Here is a 21,879-nt window from a genome sequence, read left to right as displayed (position 1 = left end):
CTTATCTATGGCTTAGTAGATTCTGCTTGTGGAAAGGCACAAGACCCCACAACTTACTGTTCCTAGGATATACACAGCCTAGCTCTTTAGCTAAAAGGGAATTTCAGCTAGCTGTACAAGGAGATTAACGCTAAGAGGATGTGTAGGCTGCTGCCATGGGAAGCTCACCGTCCTTCGAGTGCTTCTGACATAAAGCCCACTAAAAAGCTCTTTAAATGAGAAGAAAAAGCTCTGAGTACTCTGTGTCTAGATGGCAAATGCAAAATGCTACAAATCCATGTTTCTGAAGCAAGAGTCTGTGTTCTTGTTAGCAGCAGAACTTCCTCCTGCTGCTGTCCTTGGATCAATCCCTGCCTTCTTGTGTTCGTTGCTCTGATGGAAGGCCACAGGCTGAAGACACGCTGTTCCCTTGAAAGATGGTGTCAGTGTGTTCATTCTGTGCTAATGAAAGGAAATTGTGGTACGTGTTCTGGAGTCCTGAACAGCCTTTCTTTCCCCAGTTTATTACTTAGACTGCAGAGTCGCAGCCAGGATACGTTTTAGGGCAAGGCGGGTGTTTGTTTTTTCTGTAGGTCAAACCCTCGAGGTGTCAGACTGCAGGGTGATTGTGTAAAGAAATTATACCTAGATTGTGGTATTCTGTGATTGCGAATGAAGGAAGGGCTACCATCTAGTTGTGACCATAGAATAACTGCAGTTGGAATCACTGCTGGGTAACAAAGCAGCCTTATGGCAGTCTGGCCACGAAAGGCCATCACAGCTAGCACAAGTCCTGGGCAAGGGATCAAAATGGGATGTGTACCTGATCAGCAAAGCAGTTGGATGCTAATTTGGCTGAGGGTTATGCACAGAATATAGGTAACATTTTGGCTTCTCATGCAGCAACTACAGAAGTCACGTTCCTTCATGTTTTTACAGCTTAAAAATGTGGCTGGCTGGGTTACGTTGTCATTCACTTTTTGTTCTCTCTTAAGAATAGTTTGTTCTCTTGCCATAAAATGGGAGGACATAAAACTTGCCTTGTGGAGCTGAACTGAGAATCAAGATCCTTTACAGCTAAGAATCTTCTGTAGTGGAAATGATGCTGCTGTCTCTGGGTGGAGAACATGACTTGGGTTGTGCTCTGGCTGTGAGCATGGCCCTCATGCTTTTTTCCTGGTGGTAATGCAGATGCCAGGCATGGCTTTGGCAGGTTTCTTGTTCTAGTAAATTATTTCTTGTAAGTCACAGGCAGATGGCAATTCTTCCTTCCTCTTAGCCTTTGCTTTTGGCTATTTCAACAAGAAGTTCCTTAGGGTGGCAATATTGTCTTACATTATTATTATTATTATTAATAATAATAATAATAATAATAATAATAGCAATTTGCACCATCAGTGCTTTTCAAAGTGGAAATCATGGATCTCAGTGGGCTGTGGGGGAGTTGTGGTGGCATTTAGAGCTGTGTGCCCATCAGAAAGCAAGCTGCACCCAGGAAAGCTTGCAAAGTGCTCTAGGTGCTACTAGATATCTAAAATTTTTAACGGGCAAAATAAATCCTCCAGAGCCCCTTCAGAAATGTTTTTGTCATCCTCCCTGCGTGTACGATAGTTTTGTAGGGGAAAAAAAAAATAAATAAATAAAAATTGACCCCTTTTTCCAGTTATTTTTGGACAAGTGCCAGGAAATGAAGCCATCCAGCCAAATATTTCTTGTTACCTTGTGCGCTTTGGATTTAAGCATTGGTGTGTCAGCTGCTCTTCTGCAAGTGGTCTTGGCAGGGATTTTTGGTTAGTGAGAGATGGGAGGAGATTCATGTTGGGATAACAGTCTGGAAGATCAAGTGAAAACCGAGTATCCACGCTCATCTCTTCTAGCACTTTTAAAAAGCAGGAATGTAAAGCACTAAAACAAGTTTTAAACTTGCGTTAGCAGTAAATTTGCTTCAGTAGTCAATTTATTTTGGTGTGTTCCTGGGGAATGAAATAGGCGTCTGAGCTGTCTGCTCCTGAGCCTTTCTTGTATGGGGAATAAAGCTGTGGCCTACGGCTGACCTGTCTTTCTGGTCTCAATATATTCTTAATGTAGTAACTTTCCTTGAGAGCAGCATATGGTTGCAGCTCTGCAGATCTGTCAGTGTTGAGCAGGAGATGGTGGATGTGCAGTCAGGATGTGTTTTGGAGGAGAGAACAAAGTGATCCAGGCATCCTGCCTTTCAAATGTGTGCTTGGAGTAAAGTGCTTTTGTAGGGTCTGCTTAAAAGCAATTCTGGTTGCAAAGGACCCAACTCCATTACCCACATGTGCACAGAGTAGCATCCCATGTGATGCACGGTTTGCTTCTGCGTGCCACTGAGACTGCATAGGAGTGGGCTCGGGTCCTAACGAGCTGTTTGTAACACTAGGAGCTGAAAGGGGTTTTCAGCTTTGGTTTTACAGATGCCAACACCCTGGCAAGGATGCATGCCAGGGAAAGCAGGAGGTGTTTGAAGGATTAAGCCCCGAGTAAGGATGCATGAAGGAGTTCAGGGGGCCTCAATTAGACATTCTTCATCTTGCTCTTTGCTCCCCGCATGGAAGAAAGGCTGATTTATTTGAAATGGAATCCATGAAATGTACTAAAACTGGCTCTGGTGTTGATCAGGCTTAATGTAATAACCTCCCCTCCTTTTCACTGATTCTGCTGAGCAATCTGACGCACTTAGATTTTTCCTCCTGAGTAGCTAATATTAGCCTCCAGATGCCTTTCTATTAAAAATAAACGTACCACCAAACTGCCTGAAACAGGAGCTAGGGAATGCTTTCCTGTCCTGTACAATCAACTCTTGGGAAGGGGAGATAACAGCAGGACAAGGGGAAACGGTTTTAAATTGAAGGAGGGAAGATTGCGGTTGGATGTCAGGGGGAAGCTCTTTGCTATGAGAGCGGTGAGGTGCTGGAACAGCTGCCCAGAGAGGCTGTGGATGCCCCGTCCATCCCTGGAGGTGTTCAAGGCCAGGTTGGATGGGAGCCTGGGCTGCTATGAAATGTGGAGGTTGGTGGCCCTGCATGTGGCAGGGGGTTGGAGCTTTGTGATCCTCGAGGTCCCTTCCAACCCTGGTCATTCTGTGATTTGGGTGGTAATGGGGAGAGAAGGGAGCCCGGAGCAGCAGGGATGGGGTTCTTGCACTCACCGTCAGCTCGAGGGCTTCGTTCAGCAGGCCGTTGCGTTTGCTGTGCAGGTAGGCATTGGAGCTGCCTGTCTTGGCCACGCGGATCCTCGCGAGCCGAGCTTTCTGCAGGAGGCACAAACAAGCTTCAGTTACACATTGGCACAGCTGTGCTGGCCGTATCTGGACAAAGGACGTCTCAGGGTCTCTCTCTGTACTTGAAAAGTCCTGGGGGTGAGAAGCGGGGGCTCAAAGGATGAGGCTGTGGCTGAGAACAGCTGGTGCAGATCTGCCTGCCTGAGTACAAATAGCTGAAGTGCACGATCTGCCAGTGCAAACGGCCTTTCCAGAGATAAGAGAAAGGTTAAGAGAGAGGTTCCTGCAGATATGTTTGTTCTTTCAGAAGTTATTAGTCATTTCTGTGGGGGGTAACATGCACAGCAACTTGTTAAGACGCTTGTCTTGAGCTGAGTGATATTTAGTAACTTGCTCCACTGTCCACCCGAATAGCATGGATTGTTGGCTTAATGCTGGGAAATACTATCAAAAAGTCTGCATTCCTCGTCCTGCAGCACAGAAAGGCACTTTATTTGTTCCTTTTGTCCTCTACACCAGCACTGTTAGTTCATTAACTTTGCTAGCTGTTAATACAGGACTTGGGACAAAAACATGCATCTCTTTGCAAACTGACAGAAGTCATTCTGCATCAATGCTCTTCTCACTTTCATTTATCCCTGACCTCCAGAGGGACGAGTTAAATGATAAAACAGTCCAGAACAAAGCAAGAAAGAAAAGCTGATAAGGCCCTCTTCCCTTTTGATCCCTCAGGTTTTCAGCTTCCCAGTTAATCTTTTCAAATGCTGTCTCCTTCTCTGTCAAGTGCTGATTTGCCTTTTTCTTTTCTACTGTTAATTTATGACACAAACACCGTTAAAAGTAAATACATGAAATAGCTGTGGCTATTAAAAATAATTACATTATGCTGTATTTTAAAATGCTGCATAATCTTTTAAATAACATGGAACTCGTGATTTTTTTCCCTTCTAATTAGAGGTGCTAATGGGTATGTGCTTTACAAAGAGTAAAGCCAAGAGGCAAATATCTGCCGTGGGTCCAGAGAGTGTAATAATTCCATGAGCTCTATTACTGTACGTGCATGAATGACTCTGGCTGAGTATTTGGAAGATCTGTTGAACCCGAAGAGCACCTGCTTCAGCAGGCAGCTTCTCAGGAGACAACGTGTGCAGGATGTGGGTTGGCAGCCTTAATTTGGAGGCACAGGTTACGACCAGCCTGAAAAACAGGCATGCTCTTTGACACCCCAAAATGGGGATGGCCAAAATTGAATTTCTTTTCTGTATTACACCTAGATTTCATTGGTCCCATCTTAATGTGAACTCTCCGAGTATGCGAGAGCGCAGTGTCTGAAAGTTGCTCTGTACTGAAGATGCAACAAGAACGGGAGATTGGTTCTCCTGTTTTTCTGAGGTCTTTGCTCTTTCTGTGGGACCTGGACAGAGGCTGACCTCTGCGTGAAAACGTGCAGGGACTGCAGGCAGGCATTGCCTGAGCCTCGAGCTGAGCAGTTTGCATTCCTTAAGTTGGCTCATTCCACACTTAAACCTCTGTCTCCAGAAGAGCCTTCTGATTCAGCTGCCCAAGTACCAGATGGAGAGATGTGAGAAGTCTGTTTGTTTCCAGAAGGCTTCCTTTCCTTTTCCTTTCTGGGCTTGACAGAACATCAGCTCCTTTTGCTGCAGGAAGTACGAGTTCACAGCTTAGGCACCTCACACACAGTGGGAATGGTTTCATCGTCGCCTTCGGTTGCTATCATCATCAGTTCAGTCAATTGTTAAAGTGGATTCAGTCTTAGGCTCTTGTAATGAACATTATTCCCTTTGCCTCCAGGCTAGCAGGAGATCAAATATTAATAGCTGTGCTCCACATGGACTGGAGACGATTCGTTTCTGAGGTCTGTTCTCTTTTCTTCTTTGAAATAGGGCCACTAGCTATCTTAATAATTAAACCCCATAGCTTTTGTAGTTTAGAACAGACGCTGTTATTTTAAAAAATGTCAGTGGGGCAGGGCAGGAATTAATCCTATTTTCCTCACACAGAAGGCTGTCTAGGAGAGTCGCATCACCTAACCGTGCCTGCATCGTGATTAAATTTGGTAGATATCTTGATTAAGTCAGCTAGAGAAGTTAATTAAAATTGGTGCCTAAAATTGGTTTGGCCCTCCAGACAGTTTCCCCAGTTGGACTAGAATCAGTACGAAAGCCATACTTCAAACCTGTTTGTGTAAGTGTGTTACCTGGGAAGCATGCCGACCCAGCAGTGCAAGCTCTCTGTGATGTTCAGGTTCACCTTCACCTTGGTGCAAGGCGCAGGATTCTGGCTGCAGCTGAGAGTAGAGGTGTGCCCTGACCAACAGGCGAGGAGCAAATGACAGAAGCTGAAGCCTTGCACTTAAGGCACCCCACGCAAGCTTTGCTGAGCAGTGTTTTATAGGGAACTCTTCACTTTGCTCTGTCCCACATTTAACCTAGAGCATTAGGCTGATAGACTTCTCTAAACGGTGCCAGTTTGTAACACCTGAGGGTGCAGTTTCGTTACCTCAGCACTTCTGCTCTGCAGGGCACAAGTGCTGGACTGTGGGTTTTCTGACAGTCTGCTGCAAGTGTCTTTGGTGGGGATGGCTGCTCTCTGCATCTCGCCAACAGATGTGGCAGACTAAAGGTCGTCAGGGCCAGGCCTGAGCTCACTGTTACTGAATATAACCCTTGCACCAAGAGTCTAAAAATGGAAAAGAAAGCGGCACACTGTGTCTGCATGTGAAGTGGTAAGAGGAGTTGCTAGGAAACAGCAGGATCTCAAAATGCATATGACCTAATCTGGAAGATAATTTCTAGGATGAAAATAATAATACTAATGACAGCCACTTGCAGGTTCGAGTGATTAATTTGGTTGTCCTGGTGCACGTGCGTTCTTCAGAGCCGGATGGAAGGCAGGTCTCCGTAACTTCTGTCTCTTTGCTGCTTTGTAAGGAAGGAGATTTGGGATAAGCAGCTGTGAAGCCCTGTGCATGTGAGGGAGGGGGCTGGCAGCATCCTGGGTACTGCACTTCCCAAAGGGACTAATGAAGGAGAGAAAGAATAGCGTGCCTTCATCTTCTGATACGTTGGAGCAGGAAAGAAGCAGGAGTTGCAGGCTAGGAGAAATGCTTACCAGATGGCAGGCCCAGGAAACAGCTAATTATTATTTATTAATGATTTTCATCTAGTACTTATGGAGACGACGTTCACTCTTGATTTATGTGGTATTATAAGCTATTAAGTTACAACCTATGACATAATTTCACATTTGCCAGACATCTTCAGCATTCCAGATCTTCAGTGCCTCTGAGCAAGGCAATGGAGCGCATGTATCAGGTCCTGCTCCCTCCCTGGGCTGCCCCTGCTGTTAGCATCATCCTTATCTCACTTTATCTGCTAAAGCCACGCTCAGCATTCCTGGCAGAAAGTGCCACTGTGCTGGGCAGCTGACAGTGCTTTGTGGTTTTCCTCCTAAGCTATTAGTAGTCTGAGTAGTAGTGCCATTGGTGACAGCTGCAGTCCAGTGGTGCAATGTGTGCCCGCTGCTGGGCTCAGAGGGCTGAAATGAAGCTGTTCTCCAAAGTAATCAACAGAATCCTTTTGTGTTTTTTTTTTAATTATTATTTCTGAGGTCTAATATCACAGCCGTGCAGTAAATGCTTCATTTTCTGGCATTTGTCTCCTTGTGTGGCTACCTTGGGTTTGCACTTCTCGATGGAAAGCACATAGTGAGTTTTGGGATATGGAATGGTTGAAATGGAGTTCCTGCAGACCTACCAGTGGGGCTCAGCGTATGGAATAGCAGGAGGTATTTTCTTGTAGTGATGTTCTCACCTTCCTGAAATGAGCCAAAGGTACCCCAGAAATGATCTAGTTTTAGCTCAAAATTTGAAAGGAATCCAGCAATGACATCAGTTTGTATCTCTGAACAGGAACTCAGTACATGGATGTAACTTAGGAAGGGAATGGATTACACCTTCATCTGATGGAGAATAGCTTAGCCCCTCAGGCTGTTGTAGCAGTTTTCCTTTGCCACGTGGAAAATGAAGTTATTCTATTAAAGAATAATTACATATATTTAAATATTGTTATTAAAGCTGTCAGGAAGTTAAATGAATCTACTGCCTGTAGAGTGCTTTCTTCAGTACAGCCAAGTGATGCTCATCCATCCTACTTAGGGCTCTGGGAAGCTGCTATGCCAACTTCAGCAGAGCTTGGAAGCAGGCTGGGCTGCCAGATTAGGACTCAGGTCATTACATGCATTTGAAGTGTGTGTGAATAACAGCTGCTTAAGGAGCAAATGGCCCATATAATAAGTACCAGTGGTTACTCTCCTAACCCTCGTTCCGTCTGGCTGTTGCAATAGGCAGGCAGTGGAGTTACTGCAGAGTTAAAGTGTTGATTTCTGCAGGTAATCCTTCTGTCACTTCACTTTTATTTAATAAAGGAATTATATGCATTTGGACTTTGCTCCTCCAAATCTTTGCATTAAAACATTCTGCCACGTGCTCTGGGGGGTTTGTTGTAGAGCTACGTCTGAAAACTAGACTGTGTAGAACTCCTTATATTCCTATACAATTAGGTAGAACCTCTTACAATCAGACCTTGATCTTATTTTGGACCTCTTCATTACTAACCAGAGATGAAATGTTCCCCTCCCCAACTCTTTGGCTCTCCTTTTAATCATAACTTGCCCTGGGTTGCCCTGAAATTAACAGAACATCATGTCAGGAGTTGTTGCTTAATCTTCTCCAGTGCTGAAGGTGATGTTCAACCTATTTACAGAACGATGCACAGAATATGGAGCTTAATGATCCCAACTTCTGGTTGAGATCTCAACGACTGGTCTTAGGTACTCTGGCTGATGAAATGGAACTTTGGAAAGAGCCAAATAATGCAAAACTTGACTTGGGACACACGCGTTGGTTGGGAAGTCCCTGCAGCACTGAGGCTGGTCCCTTCCTGCTGCCAACTTCCTTTTGTACGTTTTCATGACGAACTTAAGCTCTGGATGAGTGTGAGTGAAGCTTTCACTCCTACAGGGCATCTATTTTAGAACCTCATTCATTTATTTCGAAAATGTCTTCTGATTTCCAGCCTGCACGTATTTACCACCAGGTTTAATTAGTTGCCATTATATTGACGTTTTCTTTCAGCGTAGCCCCATTCCTTTTCCTGTCTCAGCTCTTTATTCACAAACCCATCCCGTGGTCACATCTGGTAAATGAAGGCTTATAGAAGAATGTGTGTCACAGCTCACGTCTTTACACTGACAGCCACAAAACATTGGCTACATGCCTTGATTTGGCAAACATCAAGGGAAAAACCTGCTTCTCGTGCTATATCGGGTGCTGGAGCGCTCTCTGGTTTGTCAGCAGAAAGCTCTGCAGTTGTCATGGTTACTCACTGCTCTGGCCCTTGTTTGTGCATTCCAGCATTGTTGCACGTTCCTATCAGAATGGCTCCTAATTGTCCTGACTCGGTTACCGACCAACGGATATTGGATGTTTCCTACGTGGACAGAAATGCGCTGGCTGTGGATGCTGGAGCTCCCGGACAATGTGTAGAATTACTCTTTATTATTGTATTTGTTCAGAGTTAATGCTGAGTTCGGTCTAAATGGCTGCACTTACATGAGGAACAGGTGGCTCAAATTACTGGCAGGCAGTGGGCTGCATAGTAAATAGAAGAGTTCTGCTCTACTGCGACAAAGAGAGACGAGAGAAACTATTTCCAAAGGAGCAATTTGTGTGGTGACTCGAGCTCCTCTTTCTTCCTGCACAATGCTTGCAGGCAGGCCCTGACTTCCCCATAAAGTGTTCTGAAAACTGCCGGCAGCTCCTGGTGCTCTGCTTGCTGCTGGGGACGGCTGGGAGAACTGCTGTGCAGCAGCTCATAGCTGTAAATGTAAAATCCTGGGTGTGGATAGCATTGCCATGAGATGGTTTTGTTTTATAACCCTGTATGTGCACGTGAACGAATGGCGAGAAGCCACTGAGCCAGGAAGAAAAGTGGATTAATCCCAGTTTTATGCTTAAGGAAACCTGAGTCACAATGAGGGAAGTATGGGAGGGTGATGCTGCAGCATCTGTGTTTGTCAAAACAGTGAGATGGGCTGTGATGGGGAGACACAGAGGGTGGCAGGCTCTTGTTGGTGCCCAGAAAGGGTCTGCCTTGTGCTGGTTGAGAGCTTGATCTGATGCTGAAGAGACCCTCTGCTACTGGTTGATTGGATTTTCATGACCTCCAAGCAACAAAGATGTGTTCTGAGTCAGACTTTGCAGACCGCAGCTGCTGGGTGGAGTGGGAGGAGTGGAATACTGAGATTCGGGACTTTTCAAGTTGGCCTGTGAAAGACATCTGGGAGAGTCTGCAGAGGAGTGCTGCAGAGGACCTGAGCGACGTGCTGGCAGACTGCAGGGCTTTCCTGTCCATCTGACAGACCAGGGCGCATAGAGACCTCTGCTGCCATCTCAGCACCTTGTGGTCTGAGGAAAAATGTTGCTCTTCATCTGCTAATTGCTGGCATGGCACAAATGAGCAATGGCAATGAGCTTTACTTCCATTGCTACCCACTTTATTGCCTGTGGATACATCCATGTCCCTTAATCTAGGCATAACCACGCATTGCAGTTGGCACAGGGGTGTTGTTATGTGCGTAGATGGGACTGCATGGATGCTGAACAGCCCTCAGTACACTTGATTCTGCATTACTTAAGTGTAGCAGGAAAATAAGTAATTCACAGAGGTAACGGCGAAGATTCTGATCTCCAGAACCCACATCCAAAGCTTGATGATGTTTTTGGCTGAACGCTTTTGCATGCTGGTCTCCTTGACAAGGCAATTTCAGATTGCATTTATTCAGACATCTGGGATGAAGCAGGCAACCTCAGCCATTACAAATCCTACCGACTGTGCTACATAATGAACCATCTGGCCAGAGCTGCTGCACAGCCCAGCTCCAACAGGTGGGAGTGGGTACCTCCTGCGAGGAGCAGCCCCAGGATGGATGCATCAGGTTCCTGAGCATCGTGGCTGTTACCTGTTTATGGCTGAGATGTGACGTGAAAGGGCCTCAAGGCTTGAAAGCTTCTGGATATCCATGGGTATGATTTAAGCTGGGCGTTGGGCCACTGTTGACAACAGGCTTGGTATTTAGATAAATGGGCTTGCTTTGCAGGCTAAACCTATAAGCTCTAGCTTGCTGATTTCAATCGCTGCTTTCAGAGGATGGGGTAGTTACTGCTAGTCGTCTTATGTAATTTGGCACCCAGGGATTTCAAACTGGCTGAACTGGTGGAAAATTCCTCTTTCATAACACCCGGAAAAGCAAGTGGTGAGGAAGGGCTCCTGGTTGCTTTGTTCCTTCCCCTGAGCTGTAATGGGGGATGCAGCAAACACTGACCCACCCCAGGAAAACTGAAATCTCTCTTTAAAAATCAAAACAAAAACAAAACAGGAAGTCTTTTCTCCCTGTCAGTAACTGTTAAATATCAACCACAACGAAAGCATATTCCATGAAGGTTCATTGTGGTTGGGGAGGGAAAAAAAAAAAATAACAACAACAACCCAAACCCATGTTTTTTAAATGTCAGCCAGCTCCAGATTTAACCTTATTGTTTCTCTCCCTCCTGAAGTTCCCAACCCCATCCCCTGCTGGGACTGAGTCATGCTCTGTCGCTGAGCTCCCAGCTCTGCTCTGCTCAGTGTTTCTGGCCGTTCTGTTCCACGCTCTGAATGAAGCTCGCTAACCCACCTCCAAAATTTAGGGTGTCAGCTGAGAAACAGAACGTTTCAAAGCCGACTCCCATGCTCTGTAGAAAATCAATTATTATAATGGCCCTATTACTGACGGCTGTGTGGGCTGTCTTTCTCATGGGTGAGATGATGACACAAATCTGGGACTGAGCATCCTCTTCGTCACCGCTTTCCCTCTTGGCAGTGCTGTGGCTGCTTCCTGTGCCTCTGGGAGCGACGGCAGCTCTGGAACAGGCTGTTTCCAACGTGCCTCAATCAGCTATCTGCGTCCTTACTCTCCCTTCCTCGTGGCTGAAGCCCCTCTCAGCATCTCCATAGTTACCTCTGCATCCGCCTGCAGTCGCGGCTGCGTGTGCGCAACCATCTCACGAGGAGCTCTGCTCTGGAGTAACCTTCCTCCATCTATTTCCTCTTGTCAACTCCCATCTGAGAAGATATGGCTTTTCCCTTGCCCCACGTCCCTTTCTTTGCTGCTATTGGCTGTGTGATGGAGCGCTTTAATTCACCCACCAGGCAGTGTGTCCTCTCCTCTGCCTCACCTCATTTGTACGTCCGCTTTTTGACAGCCAAAGTTGCAGCTTTCAGTCCCGTGCTGTAGTTGGATGTGAGAGCTGCTCTGCAGTACACTTTTGCCTAGGTAGCCCTTTTCTTGCCTAAATTGGGGGCTTCAGTTCTTCTCTGGAAACGTATTGCTTATGGGATGAAATTAGAAGGCTTTCTCAAGGCTTCTGCCGTACAGTGCCTGTTCTCATGGGATCAGAGGGCACCAGGTAATAAACGAAATGAATCTGATGGACTGAGAAATTAGAGTCCTCAAGAGCATTTTGACTGCAGATCTGAAACCAAGCGTTGTAATTCTCGTGTTTTGTATTCCTAGAAGAAGGTGGCTTCAGTTTCAGCCCTATCATTAGTGTCATTAGTGATAGGACCAGAGGGAATGGCTTCAAGCTACGGCAGGGGAGATTCAGGCTGGACATCAGGAAGTATTACTTTTCAGAAAGGGTGGTTAGGCACTGGAATGGACTGCCAAGGGAGGTGGTGGAGTCACCGAGCCTGGGGGTGTTCAAGGAAAGACTGGATGTTGTGTTGAGGGACATGGTTTAGTGGGAGCTATTGGGAATAGGTGAACGGTTGGACTGGATGATCTCTTAGGTCTTTTCCAACCTTGGTGATTCTATGATTCTATGGAATGCCCTGCTATAGCCAGGCTGATCCCTCTGTGATCATCGGCCATTCCAGTGTCTGGGCTCAGTTTGTGAATCTCTTAAAGAATAAACACACCTCAGAAAGGGTTTTCCACAGTGCTTTAGCCTTTACGTTGCTTCCTCTCCCTCCGCACAAATGTGAGGAGCATACTTCGTTGTGCAAGAGGCCCCTGCTGGAGCTCTTGTGGTGGCCTGGTTTGATTTTGGTCTTACCACAAGGCAGGTGGAGTCTGCTCAAGGCAGATGACCCTCACTGGACTTCTGACAGTTTCAGAGTCCAGAACATTGCAGCAAACCTTAGGAGAGCCCCGTGCCCTTCTGGGATGTTGCTGCACCCAGCTCTCTGGCCATGTTTATTCTTTTTACAGCTATATTTTTGGCAATCTTTCAGCCATGCGCTTCTTTACTGTCCCACTCGGGTGGGAGTAACATTGTCATCTGGGGTTGTTAATTGCACAGTCTCTAACTTGTTAGCAATAGGCTGTTTGGGTTTTCTTATTGCTGGTAAAGAGCCGCATGCCCTGCAGCTGCTCCTGGCTGCTCTGCCTTCTCTCTCTGTGGTAGAAAGGCACGAGGAGCCGTCCTCAGACCAGCACCAGACACGCTGCAAGCTGAGTGCAGCGAGGGAGGCACCAGCACTACCTGAATTACAAAGTCATTCAATTGTCAAGTCTGTTAAGTGTCAAATTCTCCTTTAAAACCAGAGGCTGTGACATTCGGTGAAGAACGGCATCACTTCAATGTCAGGAAGGTCTATTCTTAGCACGGCAGTGAAAAAGGGGAAAAAAAAAGTCTTTGGGGGAAGAAAAAACCAACACGATTTTACTGAAGTGAACCTTGTCAGACATGATCAATTTGTCTCCCATTCAGAGTGACCTGGTCCTTGCTGCCTTCCAGAGAACAAACCTTGATGACACAGCACAATAAATTAAGATTGCCAGATCTCCCCGTAATTAATTTTCTTGCAGTGCAGGTTTGGCAAGGAATAATTTACCTCCGAGCTGACTAAATCACTGCTGGTGGTGGCTTTGTTTTGCTCTCTGCTCTTCCCCCTTTCTTTTCAAGGAACCTTTCTCTTTGGCTGCTGTAACAGCCACCCCCGTCCCCTTACTCACACGCCAGCTTTCAGCTCTCAGCATCCCCCTCCAACTGGATGCTCTTGTAGTACTTTTGCCTCAATTATTTCTCACTGGACAACTTCATCTGAGTTCATGCCAGCAGCAGAATGATCCGTAGCCTGGGCAGCCTTCAGACTCGCTTGCCGCAGCTACGATTCTTGGAATCAGTGCTTTGGAAGAAGTTCAGTTTATAATAATAACATAATCTAATCCTCAATTAAAGGAGAAAAAGAATTTATTTAGCACGCTGGGAACTTAGGAAAGATGTCTGTGCTACTTCTTCAAAGCTCTGTGTCCTCAACTCTGCTTATAACGAGCTGGGGGATGTATTCAAGGACCGAGAAAGCGCAGTGAGCTGTATCCGGCCGTCCTGAAAAAGCCACGTAAATGTCTTTGTGACTTTAATTAGATGGGGACAGAGTTCTAACTATTACTAAACTTCTATTCCCAAAGAAGAAATTTAATCACTGCAGGTTGATGCTGGAACAAGGCTGTTACCAAAGCAGATTCTGCTCTCGCCTGTGTACGTCCTGACCATCCCCAGAGAGACGGCCGGCCGCCTGCTGCTGGCTTGTTGGCTCTCTTTAGTATTCATGCAGTGAAATTCATGTGAAAATTAGTCACACTTCTGACTTGAGAAAACTTTCTCAGCCCAGAAATTAATCTGATATCAGGGGAATTAGAAATTCAGATGGGGGGAATTATACACTGCTTGTCAATATAGCGGACCTTATAAAAGCCGCAATCCATCATATCTGCATCAGCCTTGGTCTTACGCTTCCTTGCCATCACTTGGAACGTGGTCCAAGGAATAAAGGAAAAAGTGAACCGGGACACAACCGAGCACTGATCTGGAGCTGTTTTTGGAGCTGCTTTGCAATGTCACCCGTGGTTGTGTGCATGCCGTGTGCCCAGCACAGCTGCTTACCTTCTGCGCCCGGCGCTTGTCAGCACGCTGGTTCTGGTGGTAGATGCGACTGAAATTGGAGACGATGACAGGAACGGGCAGAGCGATGACCAGCACCCCGCTCAGCGAGCAGATGGAGCCGAAGATCTTCCCAGCAATGGTCTTGGGCACCATGTCGCCGTAGCTGGGGAGAAACACACACACAGGGGAGGTTCCCCCTTCAGACCCGTGCAATGGCTCCCAAAGCTTTTTCAGGTTCTGTGAGCAGCACTGTGAGCATCCAGACAGCAAAGCTTAGACAAGCAACAAATCCCATACGTTGTTGACCCAGCAGAGGCCTTGCAAGGTGCTCTGATGATAACTTGAGCTAAACCAATGGAGGGTGCTGCCTGCAGAATGGATGTGAGCAGCTGAGCACAACTCGCAGCCCTGCGCTGTTAGCACCCACCTCCCTGTGTAAATGAGCCCTAACAACTCTGTGTGTCTGCTTGGGACCAGGTTCATATATTTTCATTCCCTGTATCAAGCTGCGAATGAGGACTGATTTACACTTCTGTTTCTGAACGCCCCAGTTCCCTTAGAAGGGAAGGTTCATTCAAAGCCTGAATTCAGGAATAGATGAATCCTCAGGAATAAATCCAAGTGAAAAATGTTCAAACTTCTGTACAGTCTGACCCAGCAATCTTTTCATTGACTGTTGTAACTTGTGTGTTAAATACTACCAGCAGAATCAGAGGTGAAAGAGCCCTTTTTGTGCAGATAGAAGATTGTGCTGATTTGGTTCTTTAGATTGCACATAACAAATCACTGCCCTGGCAAGTGCTTTTTTTTATTTGTGGCTTTTATTTTGCAAATTACAAAAGTTTTCTGCAGGAGTTTGATACTTAAGCTTTGATATCAGCTCTAAGTAGAGAAATCCAATGTGCTGTGTACTGTGGCCACTCACTAGTGCAATGGGAACGAGCATGGCTGTTGTCCCTCCGTAGAACACATGGTGCTGAGTCTGCTCTGAGCCTCAGGTATGTGCCTGGCTGCCCTGACTCACTGGGTGCTGTGTGACAGCAAAGGCAATTGGGGTTTTGAAGTCTGATTTATAGTTTGGCCTGACAGAATCCCTGTGTGGCATCCCAGGTGATGGAGCCTCTTAACTGTGACCAGCTGCACCTCACAGCCCAGCTCCTGATAGCCAGGTGGGCACTAGAGGTTGGCAGTACAGATGTTGCTGCCCTGAGCTCAGCCAGTGCAATGGAAGCCTCCATTGGAGGCTCATTCTCCTCTGCAATTAGCCCTCTACGAGGGACTTCAAAGCTCTCTTCTGCAAATGGCTGATGGGCAAATGGAAACCCATTCAGAAAGTGGAGGTGCGATCTGATGGCGATGAGGTGGAGCAAACAGCTCCTTTGGAGCCTGATGCCCCCAGAGTACGGCAGGAGCACGATTCTCACAGACACTGACTGAATTCACTGGCCTTGAAGCCTTCACTGAGCCGTTTAGTAGGTGTTTTATTTTAAGAAAAAAGAAAAAATAGGTTTGGCACTGAAATGACCACCTGCAAACCACTGGAGTGCATGGATTCCCACAGCGCCTCTGTGGCTCAGGAGGTCAGGCTGTGCTGTTGCCCCACTGCAAGCACTGCTGAAGTTCTGTAGCAAGCAGGAAAACGGTGCTAGAAGTAAAGGCTGGAACCTTCGAGTGGCAACGAGAGGCTTCTCTCTGCTATCAGATGGCATTTGGGATTTCTTTGGGATATTTTGGAGTTAGATGGAGCAAATATTGAAAAGTGAAGTGATTTATAGCAGGGGCTTTATTTTTCAGACATTGCTCGTGAAAGCTTAATTGTTCCAAGCAGAATCCTTCTGCATTCACCTGCACTCACTGCACTAAAACCCCTCGCGATACCACAAATCAATAACGTGCTATTTATGTCTGTTAACTTTCTTGCTGCTGCTGCTTTATGCCAAGATAGTTTTGAAGCTCTTGCCAAGTGACAAGGTCTTCTACCTCATTTAACACTGTTCTAAAAAAATCTTTCTCCATTTTTCCTGCTGCCCCTTAACACAATAGGGCTGAAAATTAATCATATGCCTCAAACATGATCTTGGTGACCTGGAGTACTGAGAGAAAGCCTTTCAGTGCATTTGTACAAAGTATAATGATCAGCGTTTGGCTCACAGTCTCGTTGAGTTTTCTCCTTACACCCAAGGCTGAGTTTCCTCATTACTTGTACTTCAGAGCAGATGCTTTAAACACCCTCAGGGAAGATCTGGGAATACGGAGAAGGATTTTTCTGGGAGGCTGCAGAAGTTTGCTTGCAAAACCATTATGAGAGATACGACGATGAGCAAACTGGCACTGGCTGGAGCAGGTGGCACAGGCGTGGGAGTGAGAATTTCTCCTCCCAGTGCCAACTCCTCTGCATCTGCTGCAGAATTACCTGCAGAGGGATCACTGTTGGCTGGGGCTCTGGGCTGTATGGGGCACATTGCAGCAGCGTTCTCTGGCTTTGCTGGGCTACTGACCTACAAGGGAAGTGTCAGCGACAGTGGGACATGTCCCAGCTCTGTGATCAGAGCGCAGTGCTGCTGTGCTTTGGTGACTTGGGCCCATTTTTAGATGACCTGTTCTTAAAAAGAAAAAATCATTCAGACCTTCAAGGTTTCTGGGTTAGCTCCAGGTGTGCATTCCTTTCGGCACTGTTGCCATGCTGGGCTTGGAGTTCATGCATTACTCTGACATCTGCAGGGCCGTTTTTTTTTTTCTTTGTATATTCTCCATGTCTTGCTATAAGGGAAGAGGAACAAGGTGGAATACAAAGCTGTGGCAGTGTGCAGACCTGAACTGCATTTGATGAGTGCTGCCAGGGGTGGCTCGGGGCTGGCAGCGACTGCACTCCGTCTCATCCTGTTGAGGAAGGTGTTTGTGTGAACATCAGTGCTGCAGATGTGAGGCCTGCCTTTAACTGGGGCTGGGCTGGGGCTTGGATGGAATCAGTAACTGCTCATATTGCTATACATGTGGCTTCTGCAGTGTTAATTACTGAGTGACAATTTGTTTTTGTCCTGAATGGTACGCAGTATTAATAGTACAGGGCACCTTTATAACACAGAATCACAGAATTGTAGGGGTTGGAAGGGACCTCCAGAGATCATTGAGTCCTACCCCCTGCCAAAGCAGGTTCCCTACACCAGAGACCAGAGACAGTGCCAAATAATCTCAAGTATTGGATTTCCGTTAGCACTAATTGAGCATTTTTAAACCCAAACTTTACTTTTAATGGAATGAAAGAACCTAACTTTCCCATTCTTTTCTTTAGTACGTGGCAACTCGTCACCTAAGAAAATTCTACAGAAAGTGTGTTTTAAGTAATTCATCAATAAGCTCATTAGAGCAGTAAGATGGTAGAAGAGCGAGGTAATGATTAACATTCAGGAGGTCTAACAGGATGCTCGAGCCTTTAATGCAAACAACAGAGGCCACAAATTCAACAGATTTTCCTGCGACCTTTCGTAAATCACATCAGCTTTTTGGACCTCAGTTCCCCGTTGCTGAAATGGCATTTGGTTGCCTGCTCTGCCCTCCAGGTTGGGTGAGGTTGTAAATGCCCCAAGCCCTGAGGGCAGCCAGCAGAACCCCAAGTGCTGCTGCGTTACCAGTGTTAATAATGCAAGGCATTGCAGAGAAAGCTGGAGGCAACAGCTTGCACATGGCTGTGGGCACATCTAGAGATAAAGGCTGAGAATTGGCTAGGTTCGAAGTGGAACATGCCTAGAGGTAAACATATTTTCTGTTTATTTTGCCAGAAATGCAGTTGGATGGCAGCAGATTGGCCAGCTTGCAGCTGCTGAATTGGTCGTTCTGCTCACTGTGCTGCGCTGCACCTGCGGCCGTGTGCTGCTGCTCACAGAGGTGTGCGACCCGCAGGTGCTCTGCAACTTCAGCATGGTTACCCCATGTTTAACATGGCAGGGCTGCTCCCCTACTTGGTGCTCCTTCACAGCAGCGTTTCCTTCCCAGGCAGCTCTGTGAGCACCGAGGCTCACACCCACAGTCCGCGTGGTGTAAAATTCAAGTAAAGCCTCCCAGCAAACAAACAAGAAGCAACGCGTTAGGAAGGCACTTCTAAGTGCTCAGTCTGTAGGCTGGAAAAGGCTGTGAGTACAGAGCATCAATATTTTATTTATTTGTTTTGGGACGTCTTTGTTCTTGGAGTATAAAAGGGGTTATATGGCATGCACTCTAATTAGCAGCTATTAGCCCTGGCAGCATAATGTGCTGCTGTTTTTCTCTCTGTCAATGAAGAAAATGTTTTCAAATAGAGGTCACTGCTTCTGAGCTCTGGTTTTAGCAGCAGAGGTGTCTGGACGCCGCTTAGCTCCTCCAGCTGGAGACAGCAATAAATAAGGTGCTGAACAGCTCATCAAATGACTCACTCTAAAAATAGACTCTCAGCAGCATTTCTGGTGATCTCTTCTCTCTGTGCGATGCTCACAGCCCTACAAATAGGGATTTGTAGTAAGAAACAGCACTGTGGGGACAGCGAAGGAGCTTTGCAGAGGATGCTCTTTTCCAGCAGCCCCTCTATTATGCCAACTTTCCAGGCAGTGTGGATGTCAGGCATGTGCCTGGGGAGGGCCTTAATGTTCATAAAATATTATTATTGTACAGTTATTGTTTCTGCTGGTTCCTGTGATGTAGAGGAGATAAGAGTGCAATTGCTGTTTGGTAAGCCTGTATCCCAACACCTCTCTTGGCAAAGCTGCTTCACATCATTTTGCCTCATACAACCATTAACAGCTTTCTGAGAGATTCTTTCTCTCCAACCTTTTGCCCAGTGCTCTAAGGTCAAAAAGGCAGTTTCCCTCAAGCTCTTACCTTCTGCTTTTGTTCTGCTTTGACAATGAGGACAGAATAACAATGCAGTGTTTTGCATTGTGGAAATGATTTGGAACGTCTTTTACATGAGAGAATAAAGTATGGAATTAGCATGTAGCTTCCCAGGTACTGAAAGTAAATCATTCTGCCCTTCTTTGATTTGCACAAAGGGGAAAAATGTCTAAAATTCAGCCAGAAAGCCTCAGTTGCATTGTGAGGCTGAGTGTCGTATTTGACAGCTCAGAGGAGCTGATGTCCCTCTGTTTAATAGGTACAAGTCCAAGGTAATTACGCTAATGTTTCTTTGAACCTCCAGTGAAATAATGATCGTGTCACTTCCAACGATGCAATGAAAACAAAGGCAAGTATTATTCATTCCTTCCTTGTTTTTGCCCATGAGAAATGAACAGGGGTTTAACAGCTACAACGCAGGGCTGGTGCCAGTCAGATCTTCCCTTCAGGGTTTCATTCCCTCTTCCTCTGCCCCATTCTTGGTTTCATGTGCCCTGCTGGATTTAGCCCACCAAAACCAGAGCTCACTTGTGCCACGTTCCTCCCCAGCAGTGTTTATCCTGTCACCTATTCCAGATCTCTAAAGGTGCTATTGCCATTTTCAGCGTATCCCTTCAGAGCTGTCTCAGACAAGTGCTGTGTAATTAGTTAATATTGGCACGATATTTTCAAAGCATGAAGTTGTTTGGAAATTGTTTGGTGGACGCAGACCATGGGGTGTCAGTGAGGACAGCGTGGCGCATCTCATGTCAGCTTTTCCAGCCTCCGACACGCAGGCAGGGTGCGATGCACTGCTGAGCACCTGAGCAGCCAACATGCGAGGACTGTGAGCAGGCTGTCGAGTGACAGACTGGAATGGCAGTCTGCTGTGTCTGGGGAAGTGCTGAGTGATTTCATGCTAGGCTTCTCTTACATTAAATATACTTATTTTCTGCCTTGTTTTGAGCTGGGCAGCTCCCCAGCTGGGTATTCAACTTCTGTGATATTTGGCTTGCTTTTTTACACTACTGCTTTCTTTTTCTCTAGCATATTTTAGTTGTTAATGTTTACACGGATGCTCTCATCCTCCCTGGATATCCTGCTGAAATTACATCCAGCAGCCGAGCTGTGAGGGGCTGTGTTCTGTAGATGCCTATCAGTGCTTAGGACAGGAGCTCATCTGCAGCACTCAGGCTGGTTTGGGCTTTGTGAAGAGTTGTGGTCAGCATTTGCTTAGTGGGGGGCTCTGACATCGTGCTGATTGATAACTGTTGATGCTGTTAAGCCCTTTTCTCATTCTAATGAGAGTGAACGTGCAATGAAATGAGAAGACAGGGCATCTCAAACTGAGAGGGATTCCTTACAGTGCCACAAGCTGTTTTGTAGGAACTACTGGTTCAAGATAACTGTGGGGAACTTGCTAGAGTCAAGAAAGGACTGGTCAGTGGCAGTTTTGTCAGCACTGAGACTGTGTGCATACTTTAGTCAACACTGAAAATAATTGCTCTGATGAGTTGCAAGTTCTGCTGCTTCTCTACCAGTAGGAGTTAGGAAGAAGGGCAGGTTGTTCCCTAATGGCTTGCACTGGGCACGGGGGGGGGATTTCTGCCCCTGGGCAGCCCACACCACCCCTCCTCAAAGCCATATTGAGGCCTTAGGTGGACTTGGGTCAGTTGTGGACTGCCCACTGCTGTACTTGCTCCAGAACTATGACCCAACTGTGGAGGTCTTTGGTAGCATCTGGTGGCACAAACGTTCCTTACAACAGCAGCGTTCTCTGCCTAAAGCAACAGGAATGTTTATGTAGACTCAGGAATAAACTGAGTCAGTTATTGAATACACAGAGTGTTAAGAATACTTAATATATGCACACACTGGTTCCATTTATTCTCCTTGGCTTGGATCGACTTCTCAGCCTGTAGGCTGTTAAAACAGATGGTCTGAATTTGGGTAACATTCAGACCTTGAGTTTAAGCTAAAACTAGAATTCCACTGGCGAGGAAAGTAGGTCAGAAAGCTAAAGCCCCTACTCCTAAATTGATGAAAGGCTTCTAATCGAGTGTTCTCTATTGCCATTCATTAAAAGGAGCCGGAGAAGGAATGTCAGAGACCTGAGAAGAAAGGGCTGCAATGAGAGCACGAGCACCCATTCCTGCAAGGGCCCTGCGCCCACCACTGCCTTCTGCTGAGCTGGGGCAGCTGCAGCACAGACATTTCTACATGGAGCCCTGAGCGGCTGCATCTCCTGCCTTGGCTGCAGGGGTGCTGGGAGAGCTGCTTTGCATATCCCCTCTTAGCACCTTCACGCTAATAATCTCTTCCACACTATTTCTGTCATCCACCTGACTCAGATTCTGTAACTTCATTGCCTCTGGAAATCGTGGCTTGCACCATACCTGACACTTTCTGCCAGCAATTTCTTTGCTCTTTCAAACACGTGCCAGCTGTTTAAAACCCCTTCATTGTAGCCAGCAGGGATTATTCACAGCAAATGGGGAACGTGTTCCAGCTAATGCAGGCCCCAGTTCAGCGCGCTGCTTCAACCCTTGCTTAATATTAAGCACATAATTATTTCCTGTTCACTGAGAAGATGATACCACAGTTGTTCGGATACCTTTTGAAACGTTACTAAGATGAATTTGTTCTTCGTGCTTTGCAAATCTAAGCTGTCACTACTCCTCTCTTTCCCTCTGGATTCCTGCTGGAAATTGCATTCTCTGAATGGAGAAGTGCTTGCATCTCTGCTCTGCCTTCTTAGACCTAATGGCAGAGAGCTTCTGTTGGCCCTCCTCAATGACAGACCTGG

At 46.4% G+C, this 21,879-nt stretch overlaps 1 protein-coding gene across 2 annotated transcripts in view; it reads right to left on the bottom strand.

The window, feature by feature from the left end:
• The window catches only part of KCND3 (potassium voltage-gated channel subfamily D member 3), a gene marked incomplete at both ends in the record, with an annotated part of 88,208 nt that overhangs the window by 8,750 nt on the left and 57,579 nt on the right, over positions 1 to 21,879 (bottom strand). For both annotated transcript variants that reach the window (XM_079546308.1, XM_079546309.1), the window contains 2 exons: positions 3,152 to 3,253; positions 14,232 to 14,394. In XM_079546308.1, the coding sequence (XP_079402434.1) occupies positions 3,152 to 3,253; positions 14,232 to 14,394 (265 nt within the window). The remainder of the gene's footprint in view (positions 1 to 3,151; positions 3,254 to 14,231; positions 14,395 to 21,879) is intronic.

The sequence above is a fragment of the Tetrao urogallus genome (genome assembly GCF_951394365.1).
Source record: "Tetrao urogallus genome assembly, chromosome: 24".
NCBI lineage: Eukaryota > Metazoa > Chordata > Aves > Galliformes > Phasianidae > Tetrao > Tetrao urogallus.
This window is presented reverse-complemented; position numbering and strand designations above follow the sequence as displayed.